The sequence below is a fragment of the Eumetopias jubatus genome, unplaced genomic scaffold, assembly GCF_037043125.1.
Source record: "Eumetopias jubatus isolate StellerSeaLion01/CBP00866 unplaced genomic scaffold, mEumJub1_p1.0 scaffold_1, whole genome shotgun sequence".
Classification (NCBI taxonomy): domain Eukaryota; kingdom Metazoa; phylum Chordata; class Mammalia; order Carnivora; family Otariidae; genus Eumetopias; species Eumetopias jubatus.
In genome coordinates, this window is record NW_028274807.1 from 143,409,480 (window position 1) to 143,429,023 (window position 19,544).

Below are 19,544 nucleotides of genomic sequence, written 5' to 3' on the forward strand. Positions count from 1 at the left end.
TCCTTGTGGAAGGTGGCAGACATCCAGTGTCCTTGGGAAGCCATTCTCTGGGTCCCTCTCCAGTCCCAGTAACCCCCTACAGCTGCTGGCAGAGGCACTGAACTCTTTCTGAGGTCTGGGCAGACCACCTTGGGGATGGGAGATCTTGTGGGCAGGTGGAAGTACTGGGGGTGAGGAAGGCAGAAGGAGTTAACATACCATAGAGTTTCTGATAAGGGGTTGTTCGGCAGAAGGATAATCAAACTATGGGGGCCTTAAATACCAGGCCATGTTGTGTGGGCTTAATTCTCTTGAGTCACTGGCATATTATAAGTAGGAACATGGCATAATAGAGCCATCACAAGGCTGGGAGTTTGTGATGTGAAGACTGTGAATGCCTTTCTTCTTTGCCCCCAATGCCTGCCTTCTGCAGTTAGCAGAGGGCAGGGGCACGCATCACATCGTGCCTATGCACCTGGTCTGCACCTGGGCCCATCTTGCTTCTCATCCCACGTGAGGGTTAGCAGCAGCACCTACCAGCAGCACCTCATGATATTTAAAACAACAGTTCCTTCATTATACCTCAAAAGATATATGGAGAAGTGTCCCAGAACGTCTAATATTTCCACATTCTCTTTAGGTTCTGTGTAGATCTCACTCCATACAAAGTCTTCTGCTGACTCCTCTGGAATGAGGTATGAACAAACCAAACAAGGGCAAAAATTCATTAATTCCAAAAGGGTGCTTTCTTTTTCCAGGGCCTCACTCGTAGACGTTTTCCTGACATGTTCACACCCCAAGTATCTCCAACATATGCTTCATACTTTTAGAAATCTGAAGAATTTAGAGTTTCAGTTGGGTAGAGCCTCAATGGAATACTTTTATTATATCTAATGCCGTTTTAGTGGGCTTGAGACTAGGGAGGTTGGGTTGATTGGACAACATATATAAACCATTGCAAAGAATTTACTGGAGTGGAGAATGATGCCAATAGTCCAGAAATCCTTAAAATCCTCCTTCTCTTCAAGTCCTCTGAAGGGACACAATCAGGTAATTTCTTAGCATCTATAGTCATGGTGGAACCGATTACATTATTTATATCTTTCCATCCATGTACTTGGGAATTATAGGCTCTTTCTGTCTGGACACATGATATTCTAATGTTTATGAAAATACTCTTTAGTAGTACACTTTAATTATAATACTTTGTTCTGGGATGATCCAGCCAGGCCTCTTTTATGATCTGTGTTTTTAGTTTTAATCTTAAAAGGGCTGTAAAAATAGTATTGTCTTGCAAGAAAAAAAAATATGATTAAAGTCGATGCCCATGGAGCAGTAGGGATTATAAACTATTTAAATTTCTCCTGGAAATACTGGATAAAAAGAGAAGCTAAAGAGGAAAGGTAGACGTCTCCAAGGAGAAAACTTGCCCTGGAGGAATGCTTTTAATTAGATTTGGCTTCCCTCAGAAGAGTCTAGCGAAGTGGCTTTCCCTGAGCGCTTCGGGATTTTCCCCTGTGAATAAATTCTCTCCCCCATCCGTCATCTCTCTACGGTGTTCTAGAAACTCACCCTTACTTGACATGCCGTGACTTAAACCCTCCAGAAGACCTTGGAAAAGAAGCCAGTATTTTTTTCTGAAATGTTAATTTCCTTGCTTTAGGCTTATGTAGGCTTTGACTGGAAACTTAATCTCTGTGCCTCAGCTCTGCATTATGTTTCAGCCATTGAAATGGGGCTTAATAAGAATTATTTGATAACCTAGGAGTCAGATGAGCCTCACTTTTTTTTTTAAACAGTCTTTTATCTTAGGCACAGGGATTTGCATTTTGAGAGGTTGTGCCAGCTGACTTGAGCCCTCACAAGTTTCAACTTGTTGCTTGTTGGTCCATTTTTCTCACTTCTGGAACCTTCTGTTGCTGCCACTCATGGTTTATGGGTTTTACTGGGGAACTCTAGTCCAAGTCCCTAATTGTCTTCTGTCCCTACCTCAGCAATAAATACTACAGATAGCCAATTATTGCCTACATCACGCATCCCTTAGAAAGTCGGAAATGAAACATTAATTACAAAGGCCATCCAAGCCAGTAGGCAAGTCTCTTCCCCGTGAGACTTCTTTACTGGCTCTGCCCTATTTCTCCTTCCTTGTCCCTTGTAACTTCTGATGTCAGAGCTCCCTGGAAGCTGAGGAGCCCAGGTCTTTCAGGATTTCTTCAAATCAGTGTTGTCCAATAGAACATTCTACGGTGATGAAAATGTTCTAAGTCTCTTCTGGTGACACATAGCTACTAAGCACTTGGAAATGGCTAGTGCTACTTGAAACCGAATATGTGATTTTATTTTACTTCAGTTATTTATGTTTATGAATTTAGTTATTTACATTTAAATTTAGAAACCCTTGTGTATTCCTGGCTACCATATTACACATATTACATATTACACATATTACAGAGTGCAACACCAGACCCTTGGCTTCAGAACAATGTGCCTTGACAGAAGCATCTTCTCTTGAGTGCCTTGTGGTCTTCTTTTTTTTTTTTTTAAGATTTTATTTATTTGAGAAAAAGCGAGAGAGAGAGAGAGAGAATGAACAGAGAGGGGGCAGAAGGAGGGGAAGAAGCAGATTCCCCACTGAGCAGAGAGCCTGTGATGTAGGACTCAATCCCAGGACCCTGGGATCATGACCTGAGCTGAAGGCAGATGCTTAACTGACTGAGCCACCCAGGTGCCCCTCCCCATGGTCTTCTACCTTCATGAACCAGTTCTTCCCAGGAAAGAAGCTCTCTTCACTTCTGAACTGACTTCTTTATACTGCTAATTTTGATTAATGGAAACATGAGCTTTTTATTTTTATTTTGTTAAATGCACAGACTATTCACACTCTCCACACTTGGGTTCAACATGTCTTTTTTGTTCTATTGTCCTATTTCCTCTGTGAACATATCTTTATTCCTTGTCCAACAACTGCAAATATGCATTTTTTTTTTCAAATAAGAGGAATTTGTCAGAAAGGTAGAAGTTTTCTCTGGGAACCTAAGGAAGGGATATGAAACTTGACATCGCAGGACAGAGGGAAATGGAAAATTGGAAACAAGTGTTCATTGTGTACCAACTACCACGTGCCAGGCAATGTTGAAAATTCTAGGGTACAGCAGTGAGCTAAACAAAGTCCACTGTACTCAAGCTAGCAGATAGGATTCTACTAATATGTTGGGGATGATAAGTGCAGGGTGAGGGGCAGAGACTGATGATCAGTGTAATTTTAGAAAGGGTTGTCATATTCCTATCTGAAGAAGGCATCTATCTGTGGTAAGAGTGTTCTAGTTGGAGGAATAGCAAGTCCAGATGTCCTAAAACCAGAGTGTGCTTGTTACCTCTTCACACTCTTTCCGCATTCCCATGGTCTCTCATCTTTACTTTTTTTTTTTTTTTACATTTGTAGATATACATTTTTACATTGGACTCCTCAAGATATGGAGCCAGTCTGCAATCCCATTGGTGTTGGTAAAAAGGTTAGATTAAGATGGATGAAAGACTGTGCAGTGTAGTCCAAATGTGCTTTCTCGGTCACCTCTAGGGCCATGCAGCATTTTAACACATCTCAGCTCTCATTCTAGCACTAGGCAGTTTCCAGCACTAGGGAGGTTAAATGAATCAGATTATTTGATTGGGGGGCAAATCCATGGGGCAGAAGTTCGCTGCCCATGAGAGTTTGTACGAAAAGTCTTCTGAAGAACTAGAAGGTATTGTCATTTGACCTCCCAGTGACAATTCAAAACATTTCGAAGTTTGAGTTACTTATTCCACGCTTAGCCCTAGTAATGAATGTTATTTTTGTATGCAAATATGGCTCTTCACACTGATGAAGGAGCCCCCTGTATTCCAGTGCTCAGTGGCAAGAACAAGGCAGCTTAAGAGCTGTGGCGTGGCTCTCATTTTCTGTATTGAAATGACTACTGGAGTCTTTCTTGACTCCTCCGCAGCCTGTTGACAATGAAAGCAACATCCTCATGTAAATTTTCTCTTACCAACTTCGGGGGGTTGTTATGGCGGGCGTGGAGGGCGGTTGACTTTTTACTCAGTGGCGGAGAGCATCACACAAATCGCGGCTCCTTTACCTTATGAGAGCCCTTTCTGCTGTTTACTGCAAATAACATTAAGGTCATGACAGTGATGAGTAATGCCCAGGAAAGGTATAAAGCTGCCTTACACTTTCTTATCCAACTGCACTGTGAGAAAACAAGCAAAGTTGCCCAGTTTAAGGGCAGATTCTCAGATTTCATTTAAAATTTCCTACCCTTTGTTGTCCCTTCTTGAAGACTTCACAATGCTTTAAAACGTGTTTCTTTTTTATTTCACTTCCTCTGCTTGAAAAACACGAAGGGGAGGTTTCAAAGTATTTGGTGTTATCTTAGAAACCAAAGTGAATCTGAATGTGCCTTTTAGTTCTCTTATGCCAGCTAGGTCAGGGTAGTTTGGCTGCTGCTAGTCAGATAAAAGTCTCCCCAAATTCTTTTAGAAGTGGATCGCAGTTTTAATATAATGCTAAAACTATACCAGGAGTGGTTTTTACTTTCCTGTCCTTAAAATTGTATTTCTTTGCCTTAATTTTTACTTAAGGGAAAATCAGCCTTAAATAGATGGCAGAGTAGAAGGAGCTTGATTTGGAATTTTTGGCTTTTAATTTAACATTTACTGAGCCCCTGTTTTGTGACAGACCCTGGGCCGAGGCTATCCACCTTGGAACAAGACAGAGGATGGTCCCTGACCTCATGAAGCTTACAGCCTGCTGTCGGCCCACCTCAGCAAGTTACTTTAAACACTTTCCTCTTCTGTAAAATGGAAGCAATAATGCTAATCTTCCATAGCCATTTGTCAGACGTAATCAAGGTATAGATCAAGTAATAGGATGTTTTTATACAATCATACATGTTATTATTACTTATCATTCAAGCTGAGCCCAGAAATGGATTCAGAATAAACAGAGATGTTTCTAATGCTGGAGGTTGTTTTTTTAAACTGCTAGAGTGAATGTCTGTGCTCTAAACCAGAATTTCCTCCACATCCCCCATAAAATTAGAGGAAATGCCTATAAGGGCTGAATGGAAAGTGATCCTTTGTCATCTGACATAATTTTCCTTCCTTCCAACCTCGGGATGCACGAATGTTTTTTCTTGCAACATGGATCAGCTGCAGTGCTCAGGTTTAAGCCCGAGTGTTAACAGGAGATGTGGACCTCCCAAAGTTGCAAAGAGTGGGTTTCTCAACAAGCAGAGAAAACAAAACTTAAATCACACTGCTTGATAGTCCTGAAGCCATTTTTCTTATTAAGCTGAAACATAGCATCTCATTGTATTTAACCAGAGCTGCCAGGTCAAAGCTGGGGCATGTTTGAATGATTCAGCTCACTTGACTTTTGGGAGTGGAATTGTGAGTATTTTCCAAAACGAAAGGGACTTGAAGATCGTCATATTCAGCCCACCTGTTTGGTCAAAGGATGGGCACAGAGAGTGGTTGAGTAGCTTCCCGGAGAACTCAAAGCCAGCTCACAGTTTGTCCAGAGCTTTCTCTGCTGCAGGCTGCTTCTACTCCCAGCGTGAATTCTCCTCCAGTGGAAATTGTATAGCAGTATCACATAATTAATTTTTACATGAGTAAATGGCTTCACGAAGAAGAGATTAAGGAATATTGATTTCCATATATCTGAATGGCACAGAACACTTCTTAACTAGATACTTAAAAATCTAGTCCAATTGTTGCTTATATTCTTCTCCGATTTTCTCATCAGCTGTGAATCAAATTGTACTGGTTTTATTTCCATGAGAAAGAAGGCCAAATATAACTTCATTTCAACAATTTAGAATTCCATAATCTTCAGGCGCCTCGGTGCCTTCCCATCTCTGCATGTCAAACTCACTAATTTTATTAGCATTTTGCCAAATAACACACGAAGTGCCTCAAAGCCAAGGCAGATCAGCTGTCCCTAGTGAACGTTGTGCAAGAGTCAGCAGAGGTTTCGAAAATCGAACTCGATCCTCAAGTTACCTATTTGCTAGACCTAAGCTGGTTATGAACAATATTTTAAAATTTGGCTCTAGTAGGGTGTTTAAAGATCCTGAGCACTTTTGCGAACTTGATTATAACAGTCGTTGATTCCATTATATCTCTTTGAAAGCTTTGGACCAAGAAAAAGTTACTATTTGTCTATTCACTCAAATTTCCTGAAATATTTTGTAGAAGTCATCAAACTGCTGCGTTCCGTTGATGAGTAGGAATAGATTTACCAAACTCTTAATTATCTTGTCATGCCTTTCCTGTAATTTTCTTTTGTGAGAGAGTGTTGCATGCCGTGTTACTTTTCTAACCAGAGTGCTTGTGTGGCACTTTTTATCGTCCAGATGATTTTCACATGTAGTTCAAGCACGCTTTCTCTTCATCCTGACCCTAGAAAGTGCCATTTCATAGATCAAGAAATGGGGGTTCTAAGAAGTCAGGTGGCTTGCCTTGGGTCCCATGGCTCTAATTAATGGCAGAACCTGAACTCCGAAGTCTTTGACTTTAAAACCGTTGGACTTCACCAAGCTGCCTGTGTTATATATGTCTCCCAAAATAAGTGAAGTCATTACAAAAAACCAAAGCTTTTTCTAAGAAATGTACTGCTCCCTTGCCCCTCCTTGCCCCCCCCCCCCAACCTCTTCTGGCCACACTCAGTGTCTTTGCTTTCTGCTGGAGGGAGCACAAAGTTCTGCTCGGGAACCTTTACAATGGGGTTGGCTATCACACTACCCGTATCAGGAGCGCGGAGGGTTTTCTTGTGACCCGTGGCTTTGTTTCTCATTAGCTGTCTGTCATTGACCTTGGGGAGTTATTTCACCTCTTTGACCTTTAATTTCCCCATCCATAAAATGGTGATGACAAAACCACGCGGTGCTTGTGATGAGCCAATGAAATAATCATCACAACACTTGGTATTGGACTAGGCATTTGGTCTGCATTTAATAAATTGTGTAGAAATAACTATTATTATTATTATTATTACTATCTCATGCAGATCTGATTTCTAAAGTAGAAAGTTTTCCTTCTCCTTGAACTGAAATAAGTGAGTGTCCACATTAGTGAATCAAATACTTATTGGAAAATACCCATATTAGAGAGTTATACATGAATTTTTGCATTCCAGTTAAACCTCCAATACTAAGCATCTGACTCTTTGTTTCAGCTCAGGTCATGATCTCAGGGTCCTGGGATCTAGTCCCACATCAGGCTCTCTGCTCACTGGGGAGTCTGCTTCTCCCTCTTCCTTTGTGTTCTCGCCCCCACCTCTTTCTCTCAAATAAATACAAAATAAAATCTTTAAAAAAAAATAAGTAAACCTCCAATACTGGAAGAAAGAATTGAGTGGACATGTTAATAAATCATTTATGGTGAAAATTCAGATGGCCACAGGGGCCAGACAGGGCTACGTGGGAGACACGAGGGAGTACCAGGGAGTGCAAACATACGAGTCCTCGTGCCACCTCAAGGGCCCACCGCCCCTTACCAGCTGACTGAGGACTGTCATCAGGGGACCCTGTAGGCCCACTGCTGCCACATCTTTTTAGTTTCTTAATTGGAGTTGGAAATATGGCTTTTCATGTGAAATATCCTCATTTTAAAACTTGAGTCACATTTTCAAAAGAAAAGAGTTTAGGCCAAACAGAGCGCATCGGGGGGCTGTCCGTGGCTCACGCAGTCCTGTCTCCCAGCCTGGTGTACTCCCAGGTTACTTTGTGGTCAGAAACCAAGCATCTGGGACCTCACCCCTTAAAGAAGTATCTCACCTGAGTGCTATGGTATTTCCCACCCTTTTCCAGAGTGGGAATAGGGGAATCATCTGCTTTGACCAGTATTTTCACATACTTAATACAACTGTAATTGAAAAACCTCTCAGGCACCAGGCATGCACGAGGACGCTGCAGCACATTTTGAAGAAAAGGGGAGAAAACCTCTACAGAGAAATTTCTAAATGAAAAGCCCGATCTCACAGGAAATTGATATGCAGGCCAAATTCCTTGCTTCGCTGAAGCAAATGGCTAATCTCAAGTGCCTATTTTTCTGATTGTCTAATAGTTTTTACCTTTTAAAAAAAAATCCCTTCCCAGATTTTCTATTAGTTTTGGAATTTGGCATTAGGTTGCCTCAGCACTTCGAGATAGAGTATTGTTTAAATCTTAAATGAATAACTTCATTAAAAAGCACATCTTTATGAAGAGCCTTTCCATTTCCAAGGTTCTTTAGATAAAAATCATTTATGTACATTTTTTTTTGGTTCCCTGCAAGAACGCAAGCATCTTGAGGAAAAAGGATTATGTCTTATACTATCCACTCTTGCCATCACAGTTTAATATGAGGCCGCTCACAGAGCAGATACATAATGCATGTTGGTTTACGTCGGCTGATTTTTCTGGTAACAAATTATTTGAGCTGAATTGGAATGCGATAGCACTCCATAAATCATGTGCTCATTATCTTGCCTCTATCAGGCTATTTACCAATGCTGTTTTGACTGTCACCAAGGAGTTAGTTCATCATATTTACTTGCAGTAATCTCTGGGTCCCTTTGCTTGTTGCCACAGTATACCATTCAAGTCGTATCAACTCAGGGAGAATTGTTTTCTCAGTTACTATTACTTTACATAAAGTACCAACTTTCAAGCATTTCCCAGCAAAAGAACAGTTAATATTTTGACAGTATGTGAAATAGGGCCAAATTGTACCCCTTCACTTGGTATAGTATCCCATTTGCATTGACGTGGCTTAACTTTTTCAACTGGTTTCCTCTTTTCCTCAGCCCCAGCCCCTGCATGCGCCTGGTGTCGGCTCATCTCAAAGTCTCGACAGTTAGGATTTGCCAGATAAACACACTGTGAAAATCAGCTTTCTCAATGATAAACTGAAATTGCCAAGTGTGGACGGTGGTATTTGTTGCCAACTACTCAACCCTGCCCAGCCCTCCGAGGGCTGTTTTTCCACTAGATCCTATTAAAGGTGAAAGAGAATGATCGCGAGAGTTAAAAGTTTTTCAGCTCTTTGAATATGGCAGAAATGCTGGTATTCTGAAATACTGCCTTTGGCAATAAGATAGATATTTCCATCTGCAAGAGTCATTTTAAATGTTTGGGTTTTGTCACCTGATATGTGACCTGATTCTGGGACATATATCCAAAAAAAAAAAAAAGAAAGCAAATTCAGCAAGGGTTGGGAGAACTCAAGCTGCACTTCATCCTCAACGATCCAAGAAATTCAGGGCTAAGCAAGAAAACAGAGTGTGCACATTGGGAGCTATTTGGAGCTCTAGGGGCTGGGGAGTGTTCAATTGAGAAGTTTGCAATCGAAACCCCAGCTCAGTTATTTTATGTTTGTCCCTAGAAAATGCCAATTACTTTTCCATTCAGCTACAGCTTGTTTTATTCTATTTATGGCTTTTAAAAATTTCCTTGTAAATCAAATCTTAAAAATCCTCTTTTAAATACACAGTCAAGTTTTCAATTTAAAGTACCCTATTGGATGAATCCCTTTGAAACATGCCTTAGTCCCTTAATTTACTTGTTTGGTGAATACAAATTTCTATGTTTGTTTATGCAGTTTCCTTAAAGCAATCCATAGTGAACAATTCAACTCATTTTAGCCAGAAAGGCTAAAAAATCAAAAGCAAGAACACAAGAAAACAAACCTTCAAAGCTAAATTCCTCAGTTGAACAAGTCAAAGAGGGAGGAAACACACACACACACACACACACACACACACACACACACACACACACACACACCCTCCTCTCTGATTCATTCAGTTACCTATGCTTCACACACACACACACACACACACACACACACATGCACGCACGCACCCCTCCTCTCTGATTCATTCCGTTACCTATGCTTCAGTGAAGTTTTATTAGGATGGTTGACAACTGTCCAGATTCATTAGTTTATTTGCCAGCTCCTGACATTTAAGTTTTTAAACCAGGCCTTGAGTTTATTCAGTTCATTTCTTGAATAGAATATTTCTATTATGAGAGTAGACGGACAAAGTCTGAGATGCCATTCTTGGCCCTTGTCGCTTCTGCTGGGACTTTTTCTCTGCCTTCTCAACTCTCCTTGCCTTTTGTAAATCTCACTTGGGTCAAGCCAGGCATATGAACAGCATACACACCAGAGCATGCATGTGCCCCTCAGCCTTCCCATCTGCAGAATGCAGGATGCATATTTGTTGAATGATTCTCTGTCTTCAGAGATCTCGTCTCCACATTGTCTGCATCCCTCATTCTGCTCAGCCTCTCCTGGTCTGAGCAATGTTCTCAGCTCAGAGGACCTTTTTGTCCTTCCCCTGCCTCTCAAAACCAGCCATTCTTCAAGGACAGACTCCTCCTTGAAACTGGGTATGCCTGTAACAGCTCTCTTTCCTTTCCTGACCTCATGCTTGCATTTAAAGGCAAGTAGGTAACGTTTGATAATTCTCCTTCTCCAACTAGAATGTAAACCACAAGAGGGCGGGGGCCAGGTTGATGTGTGTTTTAAATCTCTTACTGTGTGGAGAATATCACAGACACTTGACAAATCCTTAACTGTTCACCATGTGGTAGGCAATTTCGGTGTGGAATGACTGGAATGATTTTTCTGTCATTTCAAAGAGATTTTAGAGTATTGATTAGGTCATCCTTGGGAGATTTTTTTAAAAGTATTATTATTACAGAGGGGCACCTGGGTGGCTCAGTCGTTAAACGTCTGCCTTCGGCTCAGGTCAAGATCCCAGGGTCCTGGGGTGGAGCCCCGCATCGGGCTCCCTGCTCCATGGGGGGCCTGCTTCTCCCTCTCCCACTCCTGCTTGTGTTCCCTCTCTCGCTGTGTCTCTCTCTGTCAAATAAATCAATAAATTCTTTAAAAAAAAGTATTATTATTACAGAACATTTGCATGAAAATGGAAGAATTGATGTATTCAGGCCACTTGTCTCTATTTCTCTCCTCCCCATACGCTGGTCCCCAAGTTAACTATGTGATGGTTTCATACTGATCCTGGTGCCCCAGAGACCATATGGAACCATCACTTGAAGGAAAGCCCACCTCCCCTGCTCTCAAGATGTTTATAATTACTTAGAGAATGAGGGTTCAGCACTTTTAAAACTAAAAAAGAAGGTATTGCATTGTGTTAGACTCTCCAGGTATGCCGTGGAGAAGAAAAATATTCCTGAAATATCTTTGACTTAATCACGAGGTGTTTTTGTTTGTTTATAGTAATTGGCCGAAGTATTTTATTCACTTAGAAATGTCTTTCTCTCCTGGGGGATCATGAAGGGACGGACTCCTCTGAGGCTGCTTGACTTGCGGCTTTGTTCTGGAGGGGAGAACGTGTGTGACGGGTCCATACACTTGTCCCACCTGGTCTCGGGGGCCGTGGGTGTTTGTTGCCAGCCATCACAGACCATGGCGGCTGTCTGCCAGATGGTTGCCTCAGTGTCTGACTCTGAAATGCCAACTGCAATTAAAAACCTTCTTTCAGAGAACAAGTCTTTCAATTCTGGGCCCATATGGTGATCAGAGCCTCTGGGCCTGTGATCGTTTACGAGGCCAGACTCAAGAGAAAAGCAGATGGAAAGAACTGTAAGATGAGACATGCTTGTAAAAAAGGTGAGGAATAGTATTTAATTTTGCTGGATCCAGCATGAGTGGAGAAAGGGGAAATAATGGCCAGTCAAAAACTGGGTTTACCCTCGCCTTCCTGCTCAACACGTGAACCAGCAGCATGGGCATAAACTGGGACCGGTCTCAGCTCCTACCTGTAATGCTCACTTTAATGAGGACTTGGACTTGGCCAGGTTACAGGTCCCCGTTCTTTCATCAAACATTAACCTGGGGGGCGTCGCTGTGAAGGTCCTTTGCAAATGTGATTAACAACTGCAATCAGTTGACTTTAAGTAAAGGAGGTTACCCCCGGTAATGTCACTGGGCCTCTTCCAATCAGTTGGAAGGCCTTAGGAGCAGAAAAGGTTTCCTGGAGAAGAAATTTCAGTCTCAACACTGCCGCATTCATTCCTGCCTGAGTTTGCAGCCTGCTGGCCTGCCCTATAAATTTCAGACTTGCCAGCCCCCCTATTGCATGAGCCAATACACTACCCCACACCTGTGGGTTAAACGTATTCCCAAAAGCTTTGTGTCCCTCTTAACATCTGAGAAGCACGGCTGAGAAGCATACTGAGTTCTGTTTGCCAGTTGCCATGGATTATTCTTTGAGTTGCTGCACATAGTTGTATCGGTTTTCCTGGTCCTGCTCTGAAACATAGAGCACTAAGCAAGACAGCCACAGGTGTTTGTAGAATAAATGAATTCTTAGGTGCCTCCCCAAAACACACCCCTAAACAATAGTAGATAGATGCATGAATTCAAAGGTACGTGAATGCCTTCCTGGCAAAGTGTTTAAGATTACTTGTAGAGTCTTGAGATTTTTACCTACTAGCTCAGTTGACACTGTTCCAAAGATATGGACTAAGAATTTATATCCAAAATTCCCTGTTTTTATCTGGAGTAAACCTAAGCCTTCTTAGGCTGCTCATCGCTGAACTTCAAAGACAACAGTACTTTTCCAGAAATAGACACAGCTAAGCATCGACTTAATTCATGTTCTCAAACCCTGGAACTTGTGTCTTAAGGCAGTGAGTTTGGGGAAAATGTGCCCTAAAATGAGGAAGGCAGCATGACCTAGACTGAAGGGTTTGATATTACTCATGGGTTTGTTTGAAGAGAAGTGAAATATGATGTGCCATGTGATCCCATCATATGCTGAAAGAAGCTGCCCATGCTCACTTCCTTTGGTGAATGACTTTCTAGGTGAGAGACACTCTTATTGGAACCTCTTTCTGGGGGACATTATGAATAGTTAATTTGCCTATTATGGGTAGAAAATTCCCGGAGGATTGTCAGCTGCACACAGAGGGCCTAGAGACACTAAAATACACTACCTTAATATGAAAATATATTAATTAAAGACGCAGGAGAGTAATTTAACCTGAATTGGAAGTCATTTTGAAGTTGGTTAGGGTTTATTCTGGGGTTAATTAGATGGCTTTTGTTGTGCTGTTTAGGGTAATAACTTTGTCCCTGGCAGTTCACATATATCCATTTATTCATCATGACTTAGGCTTCATGAACATTATTGAACATAAAGTGTTTGATACCCGTGGTCACAATGGTAACTTCTTTTCCCAATGACTGGAATGCACAGATGTAATCCGAGCCTACAGTGAATAGCCATCACCACCCTTCCTGCCCCCAGGAGCCCTGCACCCCACTCTGATTAGCGGTGAACTACTTAGGGTGTTTTCCGTGACCCTGGAGGATCCTGGGCTAGTCCTTGGATTCTTCAATAGGGGTTTACAGGTCTTCAGGGAGTCTGTAAGTCAGCCTTCTGCAATGATGAGCACAACTTTGTACATCTGTCTCTCGGCCCCTTCTCCCCAGCATGACTCCAGAGATTTTTATCCAAATTAGGTGACCTCCAACAAAGCTTGAGGGCAGCTTTGCCCTTTACACTTCACCCTATCCCACCAACAGACATACTCACAAGGGAGAATGCTGGCTTAAAGAGGAGGCTGACCACTATTGACTGGCTGGAGTTGTCAAGGTGGGGAGCCTCCTGAGGCCAATTAGCTAAGGGAGTGGCTGGCTAGGGAAGGGAGGGAGGGGGATTATAGTGAATATGCCCTAGGTAAAGGCTTTCAAATTTTGCAAAAAAAAAAAAAAAACAAACAGAAAAGAAACAGCGGCTGATCAAGCTAAAAAGTCTGTTCACCTTCGCAGTGATCGCTTTTACAATAATAAAGAGAAAAAGGAGGCCTCCTTACTGGGTACTTATGACGTGATATGTGGTAACGTACGCACTTTAGCTGGCACACAGTAGGTGCTTAGGTGTGTGTGCATTCCCATTGTAAGCCGTCCCCTCCCCCCATGGGCCTGAGCCTCCAAGTGTGGAGGCCTTTTTCCCAGAGGTCATTGCAAAGGTCTGCTCTTTCTGGGCCTTGCTGTAGGCAGTGGACCTCATACACCTGCACGTCTCCAGGGACCTCAATCGCAGACTGTGGTCTGAGTGACACCCCAGAGCTGGGCAGCTTGGTGGCCCTTCTTTATTGTTTTTTTTTTTTTTTCCTTTTCAATGGCCCTCTTTTGTGTCTTCACTGTTGATTGTGTTTTGTAGGCATTAGATCTAAACCACTTATACTTGTCAACACGTCTGTGGCCGCCCCTGTGGCTTCCAACAGTGGACTCACTGTTGGCACGTCTCTCCTTTCACTCCTGACTCCTCTAGCTTTTCTCACCCTTCTTAGCTTGTGTTAGAAAGGCATTGGCCAGCCCAGCAAAGGACTCCTTTCCATCTGACGTGTAAAAGGCTTCATCACATAGCTTTCGGGCCCTGGTTTTTACAAGGAATCTCCTTCCACATTTATTGAAGGACTGGTCCTTCATTGTCACAGGAGATGTGTGTGTGTGGCGGGGGGTGCTTTTTTGTTTTCTGCTAATCAGGTTGTTTTCAACTCATTCCAGGTCAGGGTTCTCTGCCTTGGGTGCACGTTAGAATATCTGGGCAGCTTCAAAAAATCTCGATGCTCAGGCCGCCTTCCAGAATAATTAAATCAGTGTATCTGGAAGTGGGACTCAGGCTCATTATTTTTTTAAACCTCTCTAGGTGATTGATTCTAACATGCCCTCAAAGTTGGTAACTACTAATACAGGCTAAAATCCTCAAATGCGAGAAGGCTGAATTCCATTTCATGGAGGCTTGATTTTATATTTAAAAACAACAAAGCTTCCTAACCTGCAAATACGTGTTTGTTTGTGTGAAACATACTCTCTATAAAAAAAATTCACATAAATGGAACATCACCCAGATTTTTATTGTTTTACCCATGCTTTTAGGGAAATCTAAGGGGTTAAATTAGTTGCTTCACAAATAGATCCAACTCTAACTATTGTAGAAAAAAATATATATATTCATTGTCATCTTACTCCCAAATTGAACACAAAGTTCAGAAAGCATTTTGGCCTGTATTTTTAGCTTAGCATAAAGCTCTTGGTCTGGGAGACAAATTTCAAAATAGTTTGTTGCCTAAAAATATACTTCCTGAAATGAACTTGAGGCCTGAGAGGGATGAATGTTTTTTTTTTCTTCTATATTTAATGTTACCACAAGAAAGCAAATCTTAAATTTATATATGTTTGTATTTTTAGAGACCCAGGAAACAGGTGCCATGCCCAAGCGACGAGGGTTTCGTGGCAAAGTGTGGATGACAGAAATCAAAAATTCACGGGGCAGAGAGAGACCGTGGGAGGGCGTTGAAGTTGTCTGTCTGGCTTTAGGCAGGAGCATACTTGACACAGGGAGGAGATGAGGAGCCTCAGGCCCTTCTAAGGGAGAGCCCTGGGAAAAGCACACCTCCCAATAGCCAGTGGCTGGTCCAGTGCTATAGGTGGTCTAGGCACGTAATCTTTCTTAGTCTAGCCTGAAAGTGTCTCTAAGTTCATGTTTGTTGACCAAATGCCTCGTAACCTTGTCTTACTTCACTTGACTCTCTAAACTCAACCCTTTATTTATTTATTTTTTTAAAGATTTTATTTATTTGTGAGAGGCAGAGAGAGAGACTGAGCACGAGCAGGGGGAACGGCAGGCAGAGGGAGAAGTAGGCTCCCCACTGAGCAGGGAGTCCGATGTGGGGCTCCATCCCAGGACCCTGGGATCATGACCTGAGCTGAAGGCAGATGCTTAACAGCTGAGCCACCCAGGCATCCCTAAACTCAACCCTTTAATTTCCACTTTTTCCAATAGAAATGGATCTCTTGGAGGAAGAAGATGGGGCAGGCGGTGTTACACCTTTTTTAATGGTCTCTCAACATGTAGCATGTGTTTTGCTAAGAACGGTCTGCCTTATAATATGCTATAGATGACTGTGAATGAATATTGCATTTATAATCACCACCCTCCCCATCTGAGTGAAGAAGTTCTATATCGTTTCCCACTTGGTATAAAGAGCCAAATGTGAACTTCTTATATTCAGTCCTTGTGTATTCACTATTCACTCACTCCTTCAACAAATTCCGGATACCTTCTATGGAGCAGGTCCTCTTCTTGACACTGGAGACCCAGTATGTAAACAAGGCAGACAAAAGCTCCAGGAGCTTGCATTCTGCTGGATAGATTATAAACAAGTAAGTGAGTGAGATAGTTGTGCAGGAGATAAAACAGAATCCTGTGCCAGTTACTTGTGGGCTGCTTTAGGATGAAGAGGTGACATTAATTGGCGACCAGAAAGGGGACAAAGGGAATTGCAAGTGATAGGCTCTGAGGAGGAAGGAACTTGGCTTCTTCCAGGGAGGCCCATGTGTCCTAAAAGGTAATGAACACGGAGTAAATATGGGTTGGTGGTGGGGGATGAAGTCAGAGAGGCGGCGGGGAGCAGACTCTCAAGGTGGAACTCAGCTTTTCCACACCTGCAGGACTCCAGTGCTCTGAGCCTCGCCAGTGTTTGGGATTCTGTCTCAGAGACAGTCAGTGTTGGTTAATCACCTGATTTCCGTCAAAGCAATTAGAACCAGTCTTTTTTTTTTTTAAGATTTTATTTGTTTATTTGAGAGACAGAGCACAGAGGGAGAGGGAGAGGCCGACTCGCTGCTGAGCAGAGAGCCCGATGCAGGACTTGATCCCAGGACCCTGAGACCATGACCTGAGCCGAAGGCAGACGCTTAACTGACAGCCACCTAGGCACCTCTAGAACCAGTTTCTTGCAAAGAAGGCCCTTAGAGCTCTTCCTATGCAGGTCAGGAGAACGAGGGCAGTGTCCTGCCTCACCTACAGTGTCTCCTCTGAGTTGGCCAACACCCTTTCGGTGCACTGCACCATTGTGACCTGTCTCTGCCCATCTGGGTGGTGACTCTTGTCAGGATCCCGTATCCTCTGTGCTTCTGTTTTGGGTTACCCTATCCTCATCTGTTTCCTTGTCTATCTACTCAACTAAAGGATAATTTCCTTAAGTTAGCATTCTCTGTGCTCCTAGCACCCAGCACTATGCAGTGGACCAATCAGATCTATGTTTCTGGATTGAACGATTGTGTTTGGAGATAGAGTGCCTTATGGTAATCAAGGACAAAAGCAAGAAGTTACTCAAACCACCACCCCCCACCCCCCCGCCATGCCCCCCTGCAGTGGTTTTCATTACAAATTGCCTACGTGAAGGAAATTCTAATCTGATGTGAAGGCATTACTTTGGTTCATTTGAAATTGCATAACACCATCAGGAATTCACTGGCAGGCTGCCTAGCAGTGAGATACTCATTTAATGTGTCTTTCTTTCCTCTCCCCAGTTAATAATGACATGATGGTCACTGACAACAATGGTGTCATCAAATTTCCGCAATTGTGTAAATTTTGCGATGTGAGATCTTCCACCTGTGACAACCAGAAATCCTGCATGAGCAACTGCAGCATTACATCCATCTGTGAGAAACCACATGAAGTCTGTCTGGCTGTCTGGTAAGGTGGCCTTTGAAAAATCTTCGTTTTGCCCTCCTTTTGTAAGTGATGCACACCGGGGTACATGGAGTCAGGGCTCTCTCCATGCCCCCTCACACGTCCCTTTCTTTCAGGCCATCTCTCTTTCAAATGATTACATGTAATTTCCAGAGAGATTCTGTCCTTCCTCAGACACATACACACCCATGTGTATCTATATTAATGTGCGTGCGACGGGATATAAGATGACCGTTAATGTTTACAATAAATCCGGGCCTCTTCTCTGTATGAAGGAGAGACATTTGCCACTTGTCATTTTAATTGACACCTGCTTGGTACCGCAGAGGGACACCAGGAGCTTTATTCTTCTGAGGCCATCTCCGTCTTGTCCTGTGGAAGGAGAGGAGATGAAAGGTGGCCTGTTGGAAGAAGAAAGCTTTTGTCAAAAAAAAGAAAAGGAAGCTTTTTGGAGAACCAGAAGAACAACCCATTCTGTACTCAGAAGCCCTGGCCAGGTCACTCACAGCACCACCGGCTACATGCAACATCTTCTTGGATCAACACTGCGTATTTCTCTTAGATCACATTCCCTCTCTCCCCCTCCCTCCCTCCATATTCCCTTCATATTCTCTCTCTCTCTCTCTCTCCCTCCCTCCCTGTCCCTCTCCCTCTCATTCCCCCCACGTTTACACACACACACACACACACACACACACACACACACACACACACACACGGTGCTCACAAATCCTTTGATTCCTTCATAATTACAGATTGGGAGTATGAGCAAGAGATAAAAGGAAAATAGAGATTAAAAGAGCCCCCCTTTTATAAAAGTGTATAAATTTGTTAATGAAATATAACATTTATAGACTTATTCTGATGTTTTGAATTTATCAGCCAATTTTTTTTAAGTAAACTATGTGTCTCCTGGCCAGTTGGCAAATGAGAATATAAACCCAAATATCCCCTGCCTCCTCATTGGGGGAATAAGTCTTTTGACCACATATAGTTAGACTTGATGATAGATCTGTAAAGCTTGCAAATTTCCATACATACTGCAGATGAACTAGTTTGGCAAGCACGAAAAGAATGTTAACAGCAAAGAGCTGTCATGTTACCTTGTTGTACCTGCCAACTTCATTCAGGTCCGGTTCTGAGCAATGCTTTTGCAAAAGGGATTTTGACAAAGATCGTGTCCAGAGGCAAAGGGACCAGTATGATTGCAGGCTTAGGAAGTTGGCGATGTGAGGAATGGCTGATGGAATCAGACACAGCAAGTCCAGTAGAGAGAAGACATGGATGAGTTCTGTTAAGAGATACTGGACAGGCTCTCAAGTAGAAAATATAAGAAACTTGTTCTGTGTAATTCTGAAGGGCAGAAAGAGGATCCATAAAATTTACCAGGGGACAAACTTAAGTATAAATTTAAACATTTTCACACTCGTGGTTTCCCAACAACAAAACAGGCTTCCTCCTCTGAGGAGTCAAAGTTCAGGACATGCTGGGGGACCACCCATCAAGTCTAGTGCAGGGAAGATTGAGACACCAGATTGGGTGACCTCAACTCTTCTTCTTTGCTTCTCTTCTCTGCTGATCACCTTCACTTGAATCTGCACTGTGGCAGGAGAGCTTACTTCTGCTACCCCAAACAGGCTCATCTAATAAAGTCATTTTTTCTGGACCCACCTTACAAACCTCACCTATTGAATGTGAATCAAGTCTCTCTAGGATTACAGTCTCTGTAATGAAGCATTATGTTACTCGCTGTCTCAGGAAATGTGAGCATGTAGGGGAGAGGAAACCTCCCTGTCTCCTCACTGTTCCCACCGTAAAGAGTTAATGCAGTGAATGTTGTTTGTACCTGTCTCGGCAAGACAAATACTCCTGTGGAGTGGAATGTCAGGAAGGAGAAAGGGAAGTGAGAGGTGCTGTGGTACACCTCGCTGATCCCCCTCAGCACTGAGGCACTCCCCCCCTCAGCAACTGGCAGCAGTAGCTGCTGAGGGATCACCCCGAGTCCCTCCAGGGGACT

The 19,544-nt window shown here is 42.8% G+C and overlaps 1 protein-coding gene across 2 annotated transcripts in view; it reads left to right on the forward strand.

Annotated features, from left to right (window-relative positions):
* Positions 1–19,544, forward strand: part of TGFBR2 (transforming growth factor beta receptor 2) — an 89,391-nt gene that overhangs the window by 18,272 nt on the left and 51,575 nt on the right. The window contains exons 1-2 of one of the 2 annotated variants that reach the window (XM_028107074.2): positions 8,830–9,006; positions 17,362–17,530. In XM_028107074.2, the coding sequence (XP_027962875.1) occupies positions 17,373–17,530 (158 nt within the window). In that variant the 5' untranslated portion in view covers positions 8,830–9,006; positions 17,362–17,372. Of the gene's footprint in view, positions 1–8,829; positions 9,007–17,361; positions 17,531–19,544 lie in introns of those variants that run through there. The other variant, XM_028107073.2, reaches the window with a different exon arrangement.